Here is a 17,145-nt window from a genome sequence, read left to right as displayed (position 1 = left end):
ATTTAAAAATGGACAGAGGATCTGAATAAACATTTTTCTACTTAAGATGTACAGATGGACAAGATACACACAGTGTGGGGCGTCTCCCCAGGCTCACATGAGTCATCTTCGCCTCCACAGAGCAGCAGGAGGGCTGTCCCCAGACGTGTCCCCCTGAAACCCAAATGCACTCCGTTAACCTTCATGACTCACAGAAGCCACAGAAAAGAAAACATTAAGACAGATCTGGTAACATGTTTTATTCATATGACTTTTCTCCGAGTGACTTTCACATCAGGAATGTTTGGGTTTTGTTTTTTAGTTTAAGTTTTTAAATCAACCTTTCCCAATAAGCAACTAGTGTTAGCACTGCTTTAACTGATGCCCACGTAAACGTGCTACCAGTAAATGAGAATGCTTAACGGCTTATTAGATGCTATGCATGTGCTTAGTGGGTAACTTGTGTCTGACTCTGCAACCCCATGGACTGCAGCCCATCAGGCTCCTCTGAGAGTCCAGGGGATTCTCCAGGCAAGAATACTGGAGTAGGTAGCCAGTGGGTGTCCCAGGGAATCTTCCCCACTCCAGCATCTCTTATGTCTCCCAAACTGGCAGGCGGGCGCTTTACCGTCTGAGTCACCAGGGAAGTGCCCCACTTCAACTCCTCCCATCCCCTACTGCACAGGAAATCCATTCTGCAGTGTTGTATTTCATGCTTTTCAACCAAAAGTCAACTTTTAAAAACTTTCGACAATTCAGTGGTCAACTGATAACACTGTCAACTGATCAGCCTGAAACAAATATATCCTTGTTCAATATGTAAATCAAATAAGTTTTCTAGACATACACCCACCACGAGAAATTCAGGAAGACGGAAATGTTTATTACTCACTAATCTTTTGATTGCAACCATTACAATTTTTTTGGTTTAACTTGGTAGCAAACTTGATTAATAACACTTCCAGGAGTTCACAATTTCAAGGCTAAGGCTCTGACTAAGGTAATATGGTTATCAATTTAATATAAATGAAGCTTTTAAAAAAGGGTGAAAGCAGTCTGCCTCTTACAGGAAAATATAAACGATTCAGACTTTAGTCCTAGTAACATAAGTACACTTTGGTGCTACAACAGTTAAAGAGAAAGATCTTAACTAAAGATCAGAAAGGAGCGCTGCTACATTCTTCTACAACATTTATGTTTTGGCCACAGCATGCTAGCGTGAGTAAGGCAGTGTGCTCAGCACTGGCGTGCAGAGTGTGGTGAGCTGCGCTGCAGAAGGCAGTGGTGCCGGGCGGACACGGCGTGGGGCGGCTCCCCAGGCTCCTGTCAGTCATCTTCGCCTCCACAGAGCAGCAGGAGGGTTTTCTTATAGTCCCCAGACGTGTCCCCCTGAAACCCAAATGCACTCCGTTAACCTTCATGACTCACAGAAGCCACAGAAAAGAAAACATTAAGACAGATCTGGTAACATGTTTTATTCATACGACTTTTCTCCGAGTGATTTCACATCAGGGATGTTTTAGAGAGTATCCTACTGATGAGACTGATGTTTACCTTTTAATTTTACCCCTTAAAAGCTCAGTCCTATCTAAGACAGTGAAGTGTGTTCTCCCCTCAATTAACACAGAGAACAGGGAAGCTTTTATAACCATGTTCAACTCAAGCTTTCTGAACAAACTTATGTCTCTGTCACACAGTATATGTCTGGCCATGGGGGGTTGTGGGCCACACTGGACTGCCTGGCTGTATGGCTTTGCCTCAGACAGGAGGGCAAGGTACATTTTGCCTCTGCTTGTCCCACGCACAGGTATGTGTGATCAGTTATGTTTCAAGCTCTGAGTCACCGGGAGGACTCTGTAGTGCCCATCAGCCGAGCCACATCTCACAAACACACACAAGGAAAAAGCTTGCTCAACTGAAACACTGCTTTGCACACAACTCAGGCAATGGCACCCCCTCCAGTACCCTGGCCTGGAGAATCCCAGGGACAGAGGAGCCTAATGGGCTGCCATCTATGGGGTCGCATAGAGTTGGACACGACTGAAGCGACTTAGCAGCAGCAGTACACTCCCCTTTATCAAACAGAAAGATAGAGACAGGAAGGAAGGAGGGAAGGAATGAAGGGGAGCAAGGAGGAAGGGAAAAGAAAGAAAAACTCAGAAGGCTTAAGCCAAATTTAATCACAAACCAGTGTCCCTTGCTTTGAAAAGAACAAAAATGATAGCAATACTTAAGCTCTTTACTGCTGCTGCTGAGTCGCTTCAGTCGTGCCCGACTCTGTGCGACCCCATAGACGGCAGCCCACCAGGCTCCCCCGTCCCTGGGATTCTCCAGGCAAGAACACTGGAGTGGGTTGCCATCTCCTTCTCCAATGCATGAAATTTACTTATACCTAATATGACCTGTTTGGTTCCTTGCTGAACTATGAACCAGTACTAGAAACCAGGTGATAACAGGCAAGCAAGAAAAGACTGATACATTAATAAAAGAAAGGAGAAACTGATAAAGATAGCTGGAACTGATAAAAGGCAGAAAGAACAAACATCACTGTGGACAAGACTGGATCTAGTGAGTCATCTGTCACCACTACTAAATAACACTCCTAAGCTCACCTGGAGCCTCAGCCTCACCGAGAGCCAACGCTTCACCCGGGAGCCAGCATCTGCACTTCAGGAGACACTAGGCCAAATTCTGTGCCTCAGAGCTCTATTCACGCAACTCGAATTTTAAAGGTGACAGGAGAATCGGGTTCTCCCATCCATGTCTTCCACGCTATTTATTGTCTTGCTGAGGATTTCCAAACATAATTTAAAGCAAGGTTTTCCTACCTTAATCATGGAATAAAGAGAGGTGCCAAAATTCTTCCTAAACTCCTTCCTGATGTTATACAGATCGATCTCACTTCTGGAAACCACAACTCTGATGAGGGTATGATCATCTGTTCCAGCTCCCTTTGAAAAAGAAAAAGAGAAACACGCATTGTTTAAAAATGTCAATTATAGCATCAAATTCTCCTGAGTTGGGCGAGTCAATAAAGTAAAACAATTAGTAGAATTTACCACCTGTTTTAACGAGGGAAAAAAAAAAAAAACCTCAAGGTCTATTCTCTAAAACATATTAGATAATTTAGAAGATTCAAGGCATGCACGTACCTTCATAGCATAGTAGAGGGTTTCTGCAAGGTAGGCAGGTATACTGCGAATGGATTTCACTAAGAAAATAAATGAATATAATGGTCACGTGCTATTTTAATGTGAAAAGGACGAAGTAATTAAAATCAAAGGTGCCTCATGCCTATGGCTCTTCTTAAACACAAGCATGAAAGTAACACAGGTGAAAGAGCTGCTCATTCACAAGCTGCCCTGATTTCCTTGCTACAGAGCATCTCCAGAGACAGTGGCTTGAGTTCTCCTCAGAGTTCTGAAGTCTACACAGAAAGCCACGCGGCACAGGGCTGCTGCACGGTTTTCATCCCCTTTCTGCTATGACCACCTTTCTGCCAAAGTTTTGGCAGCCTGCGCTGTTAAGCCATAACCTTCTTCATCCCCCCAAATTATACAAATCTCCTAGGAGTTTTCACTTCAATATATTCAAGCAAACAATGCACACCATTACCCTATGTACTCTGGCAAACCTCAGACCAGCTGCCTGGAATCTTAATCTAGGTATTCCCTGTGTATTCTGTAACATCCAGGATTCACACAGAGCAGAATGAGACTTGCCTGTTTGGTAGAAACACCCAAAGAGAAGAGCACCTTCGCTGAACATGTACACATCTACTGTATGTCAGGACTCCTCAGAACCAAGTCCACTAGTTCCAGAAACTATCACACAGAAGTTCCTTAATATTCAAAAACAGGGGATTCCCTGGTGGCCCAGTGGTTAAGACCCCGTGCTCTCACTGCCAAAGGCTTGGGTTCAGTCCCTGGTTGGGGAACTAAGATCCCACAAGTTGCATGGTATGGCCAAAAAAAGAACAGGAACACTTAATACACAAAAATAACAAATCGCTGACTGGAGGCTGTATTTTCTCTTTTCCAATGCTTAAGAAAAACAGCCACTGGTAACTAAAACTGTCATAACTTTTCTGTGCATTCTATTTTGAACAGACCATCTAAAAGATTTCTATTAAGATTCATTAACTACAGATTGAAATGAAAGGCTACTGTTACTGCTGGTTCGTGCACACATTGAGCTTCTTTTCCAGAAGACAGCACAAAAACTTCAGCTCAACACCATATACTTGGAACCAACAGCAGACAGAGGTTCACTCCAAACTCATGAAAACTGGGACTACAGCAAACTCACAAACTTGATTTTCCCTGGATCTGGAGAGTATGTAATAATGCTACAGTAAAATGCACAAATTCGGCCTCCAATTTTCCACGTTATTGTGAATATTTAGCTAAAATAAAATTCTAAACTATTTACTCAGGTTAATAACCACTATCACATTTTCCATTATAGCAAAGATACTTTTTCTAAATCAGACCCCAACTTCTCAGTATGCTTCAAAACTGTGACAGTGGTATTCTAAAGAAAAAACTCCACAGGTATCAAAAATAACATTTACAAGAAAAATGTTTACCTCTTGAGATAATACCCATACTTCAAGTTCACAATGAAATAGTAATATTTTTAATACCACTTCAAAGTGATTTCTAAAAAAAAATTCTCTTAGTGTTTCCATAAGATAAAATGAAATAACCAGATACTTCACTTTTTTGCAACATCAAAGCTGATTCTGAATTGGAAATCTAGAAGTTTGCTTCACCCATATGTCATGACTAAGCTCTCTTTTTATATAAAGAAATTGATGGTTATTTTTTACATATAGCTTCAACTGAATGAAATACTTTAGCTCTTAACACCATGAATATTATATACATTATAAAATTACTTACCAACAGCAAGGAGAAGCTGTTCCAAATTGCCAGAAGTCTCCCGGTCAATGGTTTCTTCTATTTGAAACCCGGATATAGTCATGTATTTGTCAAACACTAGAAAACATGAAGACAATTTCTTAATCACATAGGAACCACTCTTTCCAGAAAGAAGACATTTACTCTACCCAGGTACTGTCCGACCAAACACAAATTTCCCCTTTATCCTTGCTGACAAACCTTGATTTTGCTCAGAGTCTCAATGTACCAAGCTCAAAACAACAGATTATAAATGTTCTTTGTTCACTCATTTCCCACTAGTTATAACCAATAAGACCCAAAGGTAAATTTGCTGGAGAGGATTCTGAAAAATCTTTCTCTTTCCTTATTAACTAAAAGTAATGAATGAATAGGATTAGTTTACCCTTGTCTTCTTGCTGCGAAAACATTTGGAGCAACATCAGCCATCTTGTGACAATGAGGTACGGAGATGAGAAAGAGAACCAGAGCAGAGAACAGCCGAACAGCAAGCACAAAGAGCCTGGGTCCTGCCAAACCAGCCAAGCAACGCCCGACAGAGAGCCCCACCTTAAAGCCACTCTCAGCAGGGTTCCCTGCTACTCGCAGCTGAACTCTACCACACGCTAGAAAGACCGATGAAAATCCAGAGCGGAGCTGAGGTACCTCCTACAGCTCAGTGATGTGTGACTACGAGGAACAGTCTAGTGGCCTATCTCCCTCGTTACCCTGAGAGCAAAGAGCAGAATAAGGGTCTCGAGTTTTCTAAAACGTACAATGGCAGCAAAGAGAATTATGAGATTTCCCAAGGTCACCAAAGGAAGAAAAAACCAAACCAGATTCATTCAGTAAAAGCCTGTTATGCATCAGGTATTTTGGCATACTGGCTCTTTACTTTCAAAATTAATCAAAGTACCTGTATCCATACACATTTTTATCACTCACCTCTTCTCAAGTGAGATACACTTCGTGTTCCAAAGATGGTAATAAACTTTTCTTCATCTGTTCCCCATTTAAGTTCTCCAGCCTGAAACAAAGCCTATAAAAAAAAAATCAATTAATAAATTGTTCTCGCGTCTCATTTCCAGGTTCTTAATCACACATGTGCTGTATTCCCTGAATATTAATTTGCCTGACTCCTATTTATATTTCAATTCTAATATTTCCTACTCTGAAACTCAGTTCACTAAGCTTGGAGCCACCTCAAAGCTCACCACTGAACTCTGCTGCAGCAAATTAATGGCACAAAACAATGAAGCCAGACAACAGTGCTAGGATAAATGTGTTCACAGTGTCTACCATGACCAGCAATCAACAAGAGCAAAGACATGTGTGGCCGAGAGCTCTAACTGCCTCACTGCTCAGACACCACCCATTTATAGGCCAGGAAGCGGTCTGTGATGTGTGTTATGCTTGCTCAGTAGTTGCTCGATGCTGCTGCTAAGTCTGCTAAGTTGCGTCAGTCATGTCCAACTCTCTGCAACCCCACAGACGGCAGCCCACCAGGCTCCCTCGCCCGAGATTCTCCAGGCAAGAATACTGGAATGGGTTGCTCAATTATATATGATAAAACTCCATAGTCTCTTTCAGTTCAGTTCAGTCGCTCAGTCATGTCCGACTATTTGCGACCCCATGAATCGCAGCACGCCAGGCCTCCCTGTCCATCACCAACTCCCAGAGTTCACCCAAACTCTCATCCATCGAGTCGGTGATGCCATCCAGCCATCTCATCCTCTGTCGTCCCCTTCTCCTCCTGCCTCCAATCCCTCCAATCATCAGAGTCTTTTCCAATGAGTCAACTCTTCGCATGAGGTGGCCAAAGTACTGGAGTTTCAGCTTTAGCATCATTCCTTCCAAAGAACATCCAGGGCTGATCTCCTTTAGAATGGTCTGGTTGGATCTCCTTGCAGTCCAAGGGACTCTCAAGAGTCTTCTCCAACACCACAGTACAAAAGCATCAATTCTTCGGTGCTCAGCTTTCTTCACAGTCCAACTCTCGCATCCATACATGACTACTGGAAAAACCATAGCCTTGACTAGACGGACCTTTGTTGGCAAAGTAATGTCTCTGCTTTTGAATACGCTATCTAGGTTGGTCATAACTTTCCTTCCAAGGAGTAAGCATCTTTTAATTTCATGGCTGCAATCACCATCTGCAGTGATTTTGGAGCCCCCAAAAATAAAGTCTGACACTGTTTCCCCATCTATTTCCCATGAAGTGATGGGACCAGATGCCATAATCTTCGTTTACTGATGTTGAGCTTTAAGCCAACTTTTTCACTCTCCTCTTTCACTTTCATCAAGAGGCTTTTTAGTTCGTCTTCACTTTCTGCCAAAAGGGTGGTGTCATCTGGTTAAAATGGCCCAATATCCATGGGGCTGTTTTAGCTGAGGGATCCTCACACCTCCTCACTCTCCTGCTTCTCTAAGGGGCTTTTCAGTTCCCCCAAGCAGTGTGATAACCTCCGATTCCCGTAAAAAATACAGAGGTTTAGGAATCAGAAAAAGACCTGGGCCTTGTATTTATCTGTGTTTGTATTTATTTATGTTAGATGAATTCTTAATCGCTCCTTAAGCCTCAGTGTCTTCATCTACACAAGAATATTGTTTCTATAGTTACTGATGGGGATTCTATAGCTCACATGATGAATTCATGGAACAGTGTTAGGCAATCAATAGGAGGAATTCAATAAATATTGATTTCCTTGTCCCTCCTTCCTTTAAGAGCTCAACTTTCTCTCCACAGAAAGTATAAAATAAAGATTTGGTGTGGGAAGAAGTAAAATCAGATCAAGATACTAAAAATGTTTTTTTAAACAAGCGAATTATCTACAGAATGTTCAATTGCCAGGTGAATGACTCACTGAGGCTTACCAAATTCCTGAAATAATACGAATCTTCTTGATGCCAGCTATCAGCAGAGAAAAAAATTCAAAAGCTTATGAAAGGGCCCTTTAGATGTCTTGGATTACTCTGAACTATGAAATCTGAAGTTCTCATTAGGGCTTCCCCTGGCTCAGACAGTTAAGAATCTGCCTGCAATGCAGGTGACCGGGGTTCAATCCCTGGGTTGGCAAGATCCTCTGGAGAAGGAAACGGCAACTCACTCCAGTGTTTCTGCCTGGAGAATCCCATGGACAGAGGAGCCTGGCAGGTTACCGTCCATGGGGGGGTCGCACAGAGTCAGACACTGAGTGACTAACACTTTCACTTTCAAGGGATTTACAGGCACACTGCAAGTCTGAGAAGCACCTCTACAGTGCGTGCTCCGAGCAGAGCAATCAGTGAAACGGAGGTGAGAATGTCCAGTTCGCACTCCGTGGCCTCACCTCGCAGCAGGGCTCCCATCACACCAGCAGGGCCCCGCCCGCTAACGCAGGCCTTGCTGCGGGCCCCAGAGACGGCTGAGGCTGCTCCTCTCATGGTGCCCACGGGCCCTAAGCAGCAGCCAGGACTCCACTCCTGAGACTCAGAGTGTGACCAGCACGGCTCCTACAGAACCGCACACAACGCCACAGGGCTCATCTCAGCCACTCAAAGCCCTAACGTTGGGGAGCACGAGTGTGCGGGCTGCATCAGCTTTGTTCCCTCAAGGCCAAGGCGAAGCTAGATCTTTCCTTCCAATCTATTTCAATAAGCACATTTTGGGGAGGGAGAAATAAGAGAGAGGAACTAACAGGTAAGAACAGCAAGACTGTGGTCTAGTGAGAGAGGAAGGGCTTCAGAGGCAGAGAAGCCCAGGTGGAAATTCCAGCTCCACTGCGACTCAGTGGGGGCCACGGGCTTGTTTCTCAAACCCTTGAGCTTCATCTTCCTCATTTATAGACGAGAAATGATGCCTCTATGTTAGAGTTACACACTGGCTCACTCATCAGTTCTTTACTGAGTGCTAACCCTATGCCCTGGGTGGGCACTCAGGTCAACAGGCAGCTTCCAGGTCAGGTGGCACGGCCGTGAGAGGAAGCTTGAGATGCTCCCGTCTTCCCTGCAAGGAGCACCTGGGACGCCTGGGTGTCGGGCAGGGTGACCTGCAAGGAGCCAACAGGAGGGCTGAGCCCTGAGGAGGAAAGGTGACTGAGCGGAGGCAGGGCGGGAGGAGAAAGCTGGAGGCGTAAGAAAGCGAGAGACAGATGACAAAACCACATTTAGGGGCCTGAACTTTATCCTGCAGACACTCAGCTCCACTGAAGGTTTTTAAGGTTTTAAACAAAGATGGGACACAACAGGTTTGCATTTTATAAGGGATAATGAGGAAAACGTCAAATATTTCAGACATCCCCCCGCATACATTCCTTTCCTTTTCCTTCTCCCGCCACACACAGAGATGATAGCATCCTAACATCATAATGATATCGACCCAATTTAGATTAGAGTAACGTTCTCCTCTTTTCTATTAACAAAGTCAGATCACACATCCAAAGGCTGCTTCACAGTGAACAGTCAACTGGAGGAGTGAATATAGCTTTTTCTCTTTCAATGGTGAATATCTAACAATCAAAATTTTGCATTTTATTACAGGCATACCTCTTTACTGCATGCTTTACAGATATTTCATTTTTCACAAACTGAAGGTTTGTAAGCAACCCGGAGTCAGGCAAGTTTACCAGAACCATTTCTCCAACAATGTTTGCCCATTTTTGTCTCTGTGGGTCACATTTTGGTAATTCTCACAACATTTTAAAACTTTTTCATTATTATTATGTTTGTCACGGTGATGTGTGATCAGTGATCTTTGATGTTACTATGTAGTTGTTTTGGCATTTTTTTAACAATGAAGTATTTTTATTTAGGGCTTTCCAGGTGGCACAGTGGTAAAGAATCTGCCTACCAACGCAGGAAACACAAGTTCAATCCCTGGGTTGAGAAGATTCCCTGGAAAAGGGAATGGCAACCCACTCCAGTATCCTTGTCTGGAGAATCCCATAGACAGAGGAGCCTGGCAGGCTACAATCCATTGGTTCGAAACGAGTTGAACACAACTTTGCAACTGAGCTCGAGCACTGTTCATTTCAGGGAGATACACTGTTTTTAGATATAATGCTACTGCACACTTACTGAGGTATCGTGTAAACATAACTTTTATTTGCACTGAGAAAGCAGGACAATTTCTCTAACTTGCTTTATTCTGATAGTCACTTTAGGGTGGCGGTCCAGAAGCAAACCCAGACTATCTCCGAGGTAAGCCTACACGGGAAATGTGCCTGGAGAGACAGGACTCTGGTATGTGCTTCTAGGAACCAAGGTAATTCCTTTATTAACATTTTCCAGTGTTCGGGTCTCGTGTTTCAAATTTCCCAACACTTATTTCCTACATTTGACTACTTATTTCCCAGCACTTATTTCCTACATTTGACTACTTTACAAACCACATTCAGACTATAATGGGATTTAAAAGCAACTTAGGTACAAAAATTTCATTAGGGAGTCGCTGAAGAGCAACTGACGAAAGGACAATTCCATTTACAATTCTATCAAGGAAAAGGAGATGGAATCTTCAAATACTACAATAATGTGTCATCTCTTACGTAATAAAACACCATGTATCACTAAAATACTTTATTTTTTCTTGTTTGCCCTTTCCTGCCAAGAAACTGGCTGCCACATTGCCGGTAGCATTCATAACACCTGGTTTTCCTGTAAAATTCTCTATTTTGGAAGTGTTCCATAATCTAAAGAAAAGTAACACATCCAGGAGGAATTCAATATTTATATGCAATTTTTTCTGTTTCAGCTTTGGGATAAAATACCTTGTGGTCTAGATCAAAATGAGCGACACTGACTTACATGTGTCTTGTGATTCGTAAATAACCCATTCGGTTACTTTCAGATGCTATTATAAGATGTTATGGAGAAGGCAATGGCACCCCACTCCAGTACTCTTGTCTGGGAAATCCCATGGATGGAGGAGCCTGGTAGGCTACAGTCCATGGGGTTGCAAAGAGTCAGACTCGACTGAGCCACTTCACTTTCACTTTTCACTTTCATGCACTGGAGAAGGAAATGGCAACCCACTCCAGTGTTCACGCCTGGAGAATCCCAGGGACGGGGGAGCCTGGTGGGCTGCCGTCTATGGAGTCGCACAGAGTTGGACACGACTGAAGTGACTTAGCAGGCAGCATAAGACGTTATGGTTTTCCATTAGCATGGTTTTCTTTTCATTTATGTCATCACCTAAGTCGCACTTACCTGAGCATCTTGTTCAACCTGTGCTTCATCAATTCTAGCGTCAGGGTCTCTATTAGCCTAGAAGAGATACGTCACGTTATTGGATGACATGAGCATTTTCATTCAAAAAACACAATAGCTCCACCAGATGGTTATGCACATAGAGCTTTTTCTCTTAGGAACAATATGCTTTTATTAAGATCTTACCAATTCTGCAATATTTTAGATTATCACACAAGCACTGTTCCAAACCAACCTAACCCTTTTGGTTTTAAAAATCTATGAATAAAAGAGGATAGTGGTATTAAAAAAAAAGAAGCAACTATGAGTTAGCTATTAAGAATTCAGGTCAGATATGCTGAAATACAAACACACACTGGCACCACACAGCCAGAATCAAGCAAGTACCAGAAATAATTACAAGAATTTTAAGTGACCTTACTTAACCAATTTCAGACTTGTCCAGCTTTCGATTTTTAGTCAAACCACAAATAGCCTCTAGTCAATACCTGAAGGAGGACCACCAACATCCTCTGGTAGTACCCTGAAGTGTCCCCCACCACATCATCTTCCAGGCTCGAGCCGTACTCTGCAACAGAATAACGTCACTTATTTACAGCTTCTGTCAACTGGAAAAGAGTATCTTGCCACATGAGTCAAATGGGAGACATGAAAGAAGAAATATTTAATTAGCATAATAGTTTATCCTTCTCTGAGTGCTCTACAGACTGGTAAATGCTTGGAGTGAGAGGCTGGATGAAAACAGTCTCTCAAAAGCATTTGGTTCAAACCTAAATCATGACTTAGTCTTTTAGAAATGCTCTCAACCAATGCAGTTATGTAGATACCGGATGATGCTGGGAAGCTTCTAAAATATAATCAATCTTAACTTCAAATTTTTGCTTTGCTTTCCTTTCAAATATTTTACATGATTCATTTCCTAAGGTCTCCCACTGTCTAATATTCTGAATTTTTTTCCTTTGGGAATGGCTTTTCCCTAACAGGACATTTCTCCTCTGCAACAGAGTTATTTCTGAGAGACAGCAGGGATATTTTTAAATATGTCCCTCCCCCCTCTATTTCCAGCTGTTCAACATAAAACCACAGCAAAGGGGAGAACGAGGATTTGCACAAGTCCAGAGGCACCTTTCACTGTCTCTCTACCAGCTGCTATTAAAGGAACAGCTACAGAAGGTACTGAAAGTGAAAGTCTGTCGCTAATGGAGTCTTCTGCAATCGCATGGATGATACTGCACCAGGCTCCTCTGTCCATGGAATTCTCCAGGCAAGAATACTGGAGTAGGTTGCCATTTCCTTCTCCGGGGGATCTTCCCAACCCAGGGATCATCCCTGCATCTCCTGCACTGGCAGGCAGATGCTTTACCACTATGCCCACTGAAGGTGTTACTCCAAGGCATTTAAATACTTCGTTATTTGAAAGGAGACAAACTAAAAGCTTGAAACTTCTCCTTCTAGAAGTACAAAAGAGATATATATTTATTTCAATCAGTTGCTCAAATACAAAAATTTTGATGGAATTTTTTATTCCTTCCTTTACTCCAACACCTATACATATATAATCAACCATCAAATGCTTTTAAATATTTCTCCTCTTTCTGATGTATTTGCCTCATACCTCCCACCAACCCAGGCTGAGCCACAATTGGCCAGCTTACCTCCCCCAATACAGCTACCTAATCAGTCTCAAGTCTCCCCCCTCCCTCAATTGTCCCTTTTGTCCCCCCACCATCCATTCAGGAGCTTACAGTGCCTTTGAGGCATGCCCAAGCTTCTACTCTAGCCGTACGAGACCACCTGAAACAGAGGCTGACTGCAGCTGTTCCGTTTAGCCTATCTCCACTGTGGACGGGCATATGCCCCCACCAGTCAGGTTCTCTCTGTCCCTCAACCCTGTCTCCATACCACGGCACTCAGCGGGTGCATGAGACTGAAAATGCCCACTTCACCCATGCAAAGCCCATCCCGCCTGGAAGCCCTGGCTCAGTGTCCGACTACACTGTGAAGCCTCCCTCAACACCCAAAGCCACTATGACTTCTCTTCCCTGAGTGAATTCTTGCATTAAACACGTTTTGACCTTTACTAGCCTTTAACTCTTGACGTTTTTCTAAGTCACATCAGAAACAGACTGCAAACTCCTTGAGGACAGGAGCATCTTCTGCATCCTTCATGACAGCCAGTTCACTGCTGGACACAGAGCAGGGGGACACGAACACAGGGAATGGACGGACCACACACAGCTACTATCCTCTCGGCACCACATCTGCCATCCAGCAGTACAAAGGCTCACCCATCAGTGTCAACATCCCCGGAAAGAGACAGCTGAATATTATACCAGGTAAGAATCAACAGTGATACATATATCCCCTGAGATACATATATCCCCTTTGCTTTAGTGGCTTGGCCCTATCCAACAATAAAAACAGGAGCAGGAAAGGAAGATCCAGCAATTCAAAAGGTCATTATTTAGTTGCCACAGAGTTCACAGTTCTAAGTAGCTGGGTTCCAGTGTCATTTCTAAGATGAACAAACTAATGGCGAGACAGGAACCTGTTTTCCAAGCTGCAGGTACTAGGCCTGGAGGCCTGCTGACTGGGCTGACAGCCTGGATGGTCTGATTCTCCTCAGCCAGGCAGAGGGCAGAGTCCTCTAGGGAAAAATCTGATGAGAAAAGAACTCTGCTTCTACTTTTCATTACATTCTTTTGGTTCCATTTACAGGATATGCTTCAGATCAAATCAAAGATTTTTTACACACACACAAATTTATTAAAAAAAAGAAAAGTCAAAATGCAGAGTAGTCAAGTACTGTGCTTAGCTAAAACAACATACATGTACTCAGACAATATCACCTCTGATTTGGGCGAGGTTTCCTTTTCAGTAACTTTTAACTTCTACTAACATAAAGCAATGTTTTTAAAGAAGAAAGACCACTTACATCTTAAATTTAGTGCAAAAGAGACAACCTGTATATTCCTACACTGACTATAAATCCTGTGTGAAAATGAGCTCCATCCTCATCAGAAGGTTTCTACAAATATTAAAATAGTTACAGGTACAGAAAAAAGGCAGTCTTTTCCTCCTGAAAGAGAAACTACTTTGAATTGTCGCTTATCTGTTTACTCATTCATTCACTCATCCATTTGTGTATGGCCTACCTCCTGGAACTCTAAAGAACTGCATTTACTTTGGAGAAATGAAACAGTGACAGTAAAAACGAAGGGAAATATAATTCGAAACACTTACCTTCTTCATAAACTTGTTTTATGGCTCTCAGTTCTTCAGGTGTCCTTGACGCAATGATTTCTGTCAGGACTTTTTCATCTGTCCCAGCTCCCTGTTTGGAGATTTATTTTTTATAGAATGAAAAAAAAATGCTAATAAGATTAAAAAGAAAGTGATTTTCCCAGAATAGCTGTTATTCAAATTGCAAAAATACAGAAATATTATCCAACATAACATTCACTTCTTGTATATGGGTTCTATTAGTTATAGAAATACAAAATTTCATATTAATTTTCTTTCTAAAGACAATTTTATCATTTTTTGTCTAATAAAAAATGTTTATTGTATGTTATGTGTATACATAAAATATAACAGATCACATAAATTTGTAATTTTATCAGTTTAATTCTAAATAGTTTAAAAATGAAACATTTTAAGGAAACAGGAAACAATAAAAATAGTAAAATATTAAAATGAAAAATTTACATAAATTTACACAGATGAACATTGATACTTAAGTCATATACCTCAAAGCATAAGCAGCTCTGCCCTCAAATTAAGTGCTCTCTGGATCACAGGGAAATTCTATAATGAAGGTAACATTAAATGTACCATGGCGTAGCTATTAGGAACCAGTTATTGGATCAGTATAAAGGAACTGGCACTTGCTGTCTGTAGTTCTGAAGAGTAATTGTAGTTTGTTCTCCTTCCTGATAGAAGTCTTATCTACATCGCTAAACTAGAAGATACAAGCAATGACGCAGCTGAACTTAATTTTAAAAGATAACATACTGAAGACTTGATTTCTTTATATTTCTGTTTCTTTACCAAAAATGAAACACTGAAAAAAACTAGGTTTATGCTCTGGCAAAATTTTAGCTACTGGTGGCTCAGAGGTTAAAGCGTCTGCCTGCAATGAGGGAGACCTGGGTTCGATTCCTGGGTCGGGAAGATCCCCTGGAGAAGGAAATGGCAACCCACTCCAGTATTCTTGCCTGGAGAATCCCATGGACTGAGGAGCCTGGTGGGCTACAGTCCACAGGGTCGCAAAGAGTCGGACGCGACTGAGCGACTTCACTTTCACTTTCAGTAACATTTCAGAAGGCTGAAAAAAGATTTTCTTTATTCCAGAGAATCACTGTAAGAAAATGAAGCAGCATGGAAAGGCTCTAACTTGACAAGCCCTCTCTTGCCTCCACCTGAGCTACATGATGATCTAGTTGTTAATTTCAGTCTGCTCATGCAAAACCCGGATACTAAGGGCTGAGTTACTTCCACTCCCCTAAACATAAACAAATGATTCAATGTAGCCGTATTTTATACAACATTCCAAACAGGAAGCAAGGGAATATACATTTAAGTTACTTGCTACAATTAAATTATATCAAGCTTACCAGCTGCTTCATTTTAGTATTCAGAAGTACAGAAAAGTACAAAAGGGTACTAGAAAATCTTTCTTATCTCAAAGTCCCAAAGTTCTCTTCACTTCAAAACTTCATCTTTTAAGCTAAAACTGTTGACAATATTGTTTCCTGATCAGGTAACTTTCCAAACCACCCACTCCAGTATTCTTGCCTGGAGAATCCCATGGCCTGGAGAAGCCTGGTAAGCTACAGTCCATGGGGTCACAAAGAGTCGGACACGACTGAGCGACTTCACTTTCACTTTCCAAACTAAAGGACTGAATAACTAATCTGTAACATTTTGAAAACATATCTCAAAATTAGGAAACAAGCATGAAATAAAACATAAAAGTCTGTAAAATATATTAAAAATTAAAAAAAAAACACTATTATTGAGTTAACTATACAAAAGGGTTAAATAATATACATGTCATTTTTTCCCTCCTTTTCTTATTGCCTCCTACAATTCTGTTGTTCAAGAAATCCTCAGTGAAATCAGTTTGTTTTAATATAAAAAACACCATCAAGTAATTATCAACACAAAATAATATTGTTCATGACAAGAATGTTCCTTGCACATATCTTTTTACCTTAAGAGCATGCTTCAGTTCATAGGCATCATAAAGCCGAGAGGGTTTCATCAGAGCCACGATTAATTTTTCAAATTTTCCAGTCAGTTCTGATTTCAGGTCATCCAGAAGGTCCTAAGACACAGAAAATATAAAGTTGTGAACCAGGTAGAAACTTTAAGGAGATTCTTCTTAAACATGAACAACAGCCCTTTGCACTAATGAAGTCTTTACATTGCTATCTCCAAGTAAGATGCATGAGATAAACAATTCCCTACAGCTTGGCATGATGTACTTTTGATATCTGACCTACCATGTGAGCAAAGTAAAGACACTCATGTGTCAAGGCATTTGTTTTTAAGATGTTTTTCTTACTTTCAGAGATTTTAAAAACTATTTTTAAAGTAAGCTAAAATATTTTAAAAATACTGTTCTGAGAACCATGTCTATTGCAAAAATATACCCCCCTACCAAAAATCATAAATGCATTTTTACAAGGAATAAAATTTGGCCTACTAAATCTAAACAAAACAATGTTTTCTCTTCTCTCCATATCTAATAATACTATAATACAACACATACTATGTTCTAATACAGAGTATGTTCTAAAACATAATGGATTATGTATTTCAGAACATAACAGATTATGTTCATCACTATGTCCCTGACTACTGCAGGACAGTTGCTACTATGGGGAACTTGTCTGTGTAATTTCAAAGATAAAAGCAGTACTTCGCATCCATTTCAGTTTCAGGACACAGGTAAACAGAACTTGTGTTTAAAATACTTTCTTTTTTTCCCCTTTTTGTTTCTCGAAATAGTGAACAAAAATTGTCAGAATAACAAAAGTACATTCAGCTTTTCATGTCTGTACTAATTCACTTA

At 41.4% G+C, this 17,145-nt stretch overlaps 1 protein-coding gene across 1 annotated transcript in view; it reads right to left on the bottom strand.

The window, feature by feature from the left end:
* Positions 1-224: 224 nt before the first annotated feature.
* Positions 225-17,145, bottom strand: part of ANXA5 (annexin A5) — a 32,779-nt gene continuing 15,858 nt past the window's right edge. The window contains exons 5-13 of the mRNA XM_040237373.1: positions 16,282-16,395; positions 14,310-14,400; positions 11,555-11,634; positions 11,067-11,123; positions 5,826-5,919; positions 4,884-4,979; positions 3,132-3,190; positions 2,808-2,930; positions 225-1,368 (exon numbers count right to left, since the gene is read on the bottom strand). Of these exons, the coding sequence (XP_040093307.1) occupies positions 1,306-1,368; positions 2,808-2,930; positions 3,132-3,190; positions 4,884-4,979; positions 5,826-5,919; positions 11,067-11,123; positions 11,555-11,634; positions 14,310-14,400; positions 16,282-16,395 (777 nt within the window). The 3' untranslated portion in view covers positions 225-1,305. The remainder of the gene's footprint in view (positions 1,369-2,807; positions 2,931-3,131; positions 3,191-4,883; positions 4,980-5,825; positions 5,920-11,066; positions 11,124-11,554; positions 11,635-14,309; positions 14,401-16,281; positions 16,396-17,145) is intronic.

This window comes from Oryx dammah, unplaced genomic scaffold (assembly GCF_014754425.2).
Source record: "Oryx dammah isolate SB20612 unplaced genomic scaffold, SCBI_Odam_1.1 HiC_scaffold_3, whole genome shotgun sequence".
NCBI classification, from domain to species: domain Eukaryota; kingdom Metazoa; phylum Chordata; class Mammalia; order Artiodactyla; family Bovidae; genus Oryx; species Oryx dammah.
This window is presented reverse-complemented; position numbering and strand designations above follow the sequence as displayed.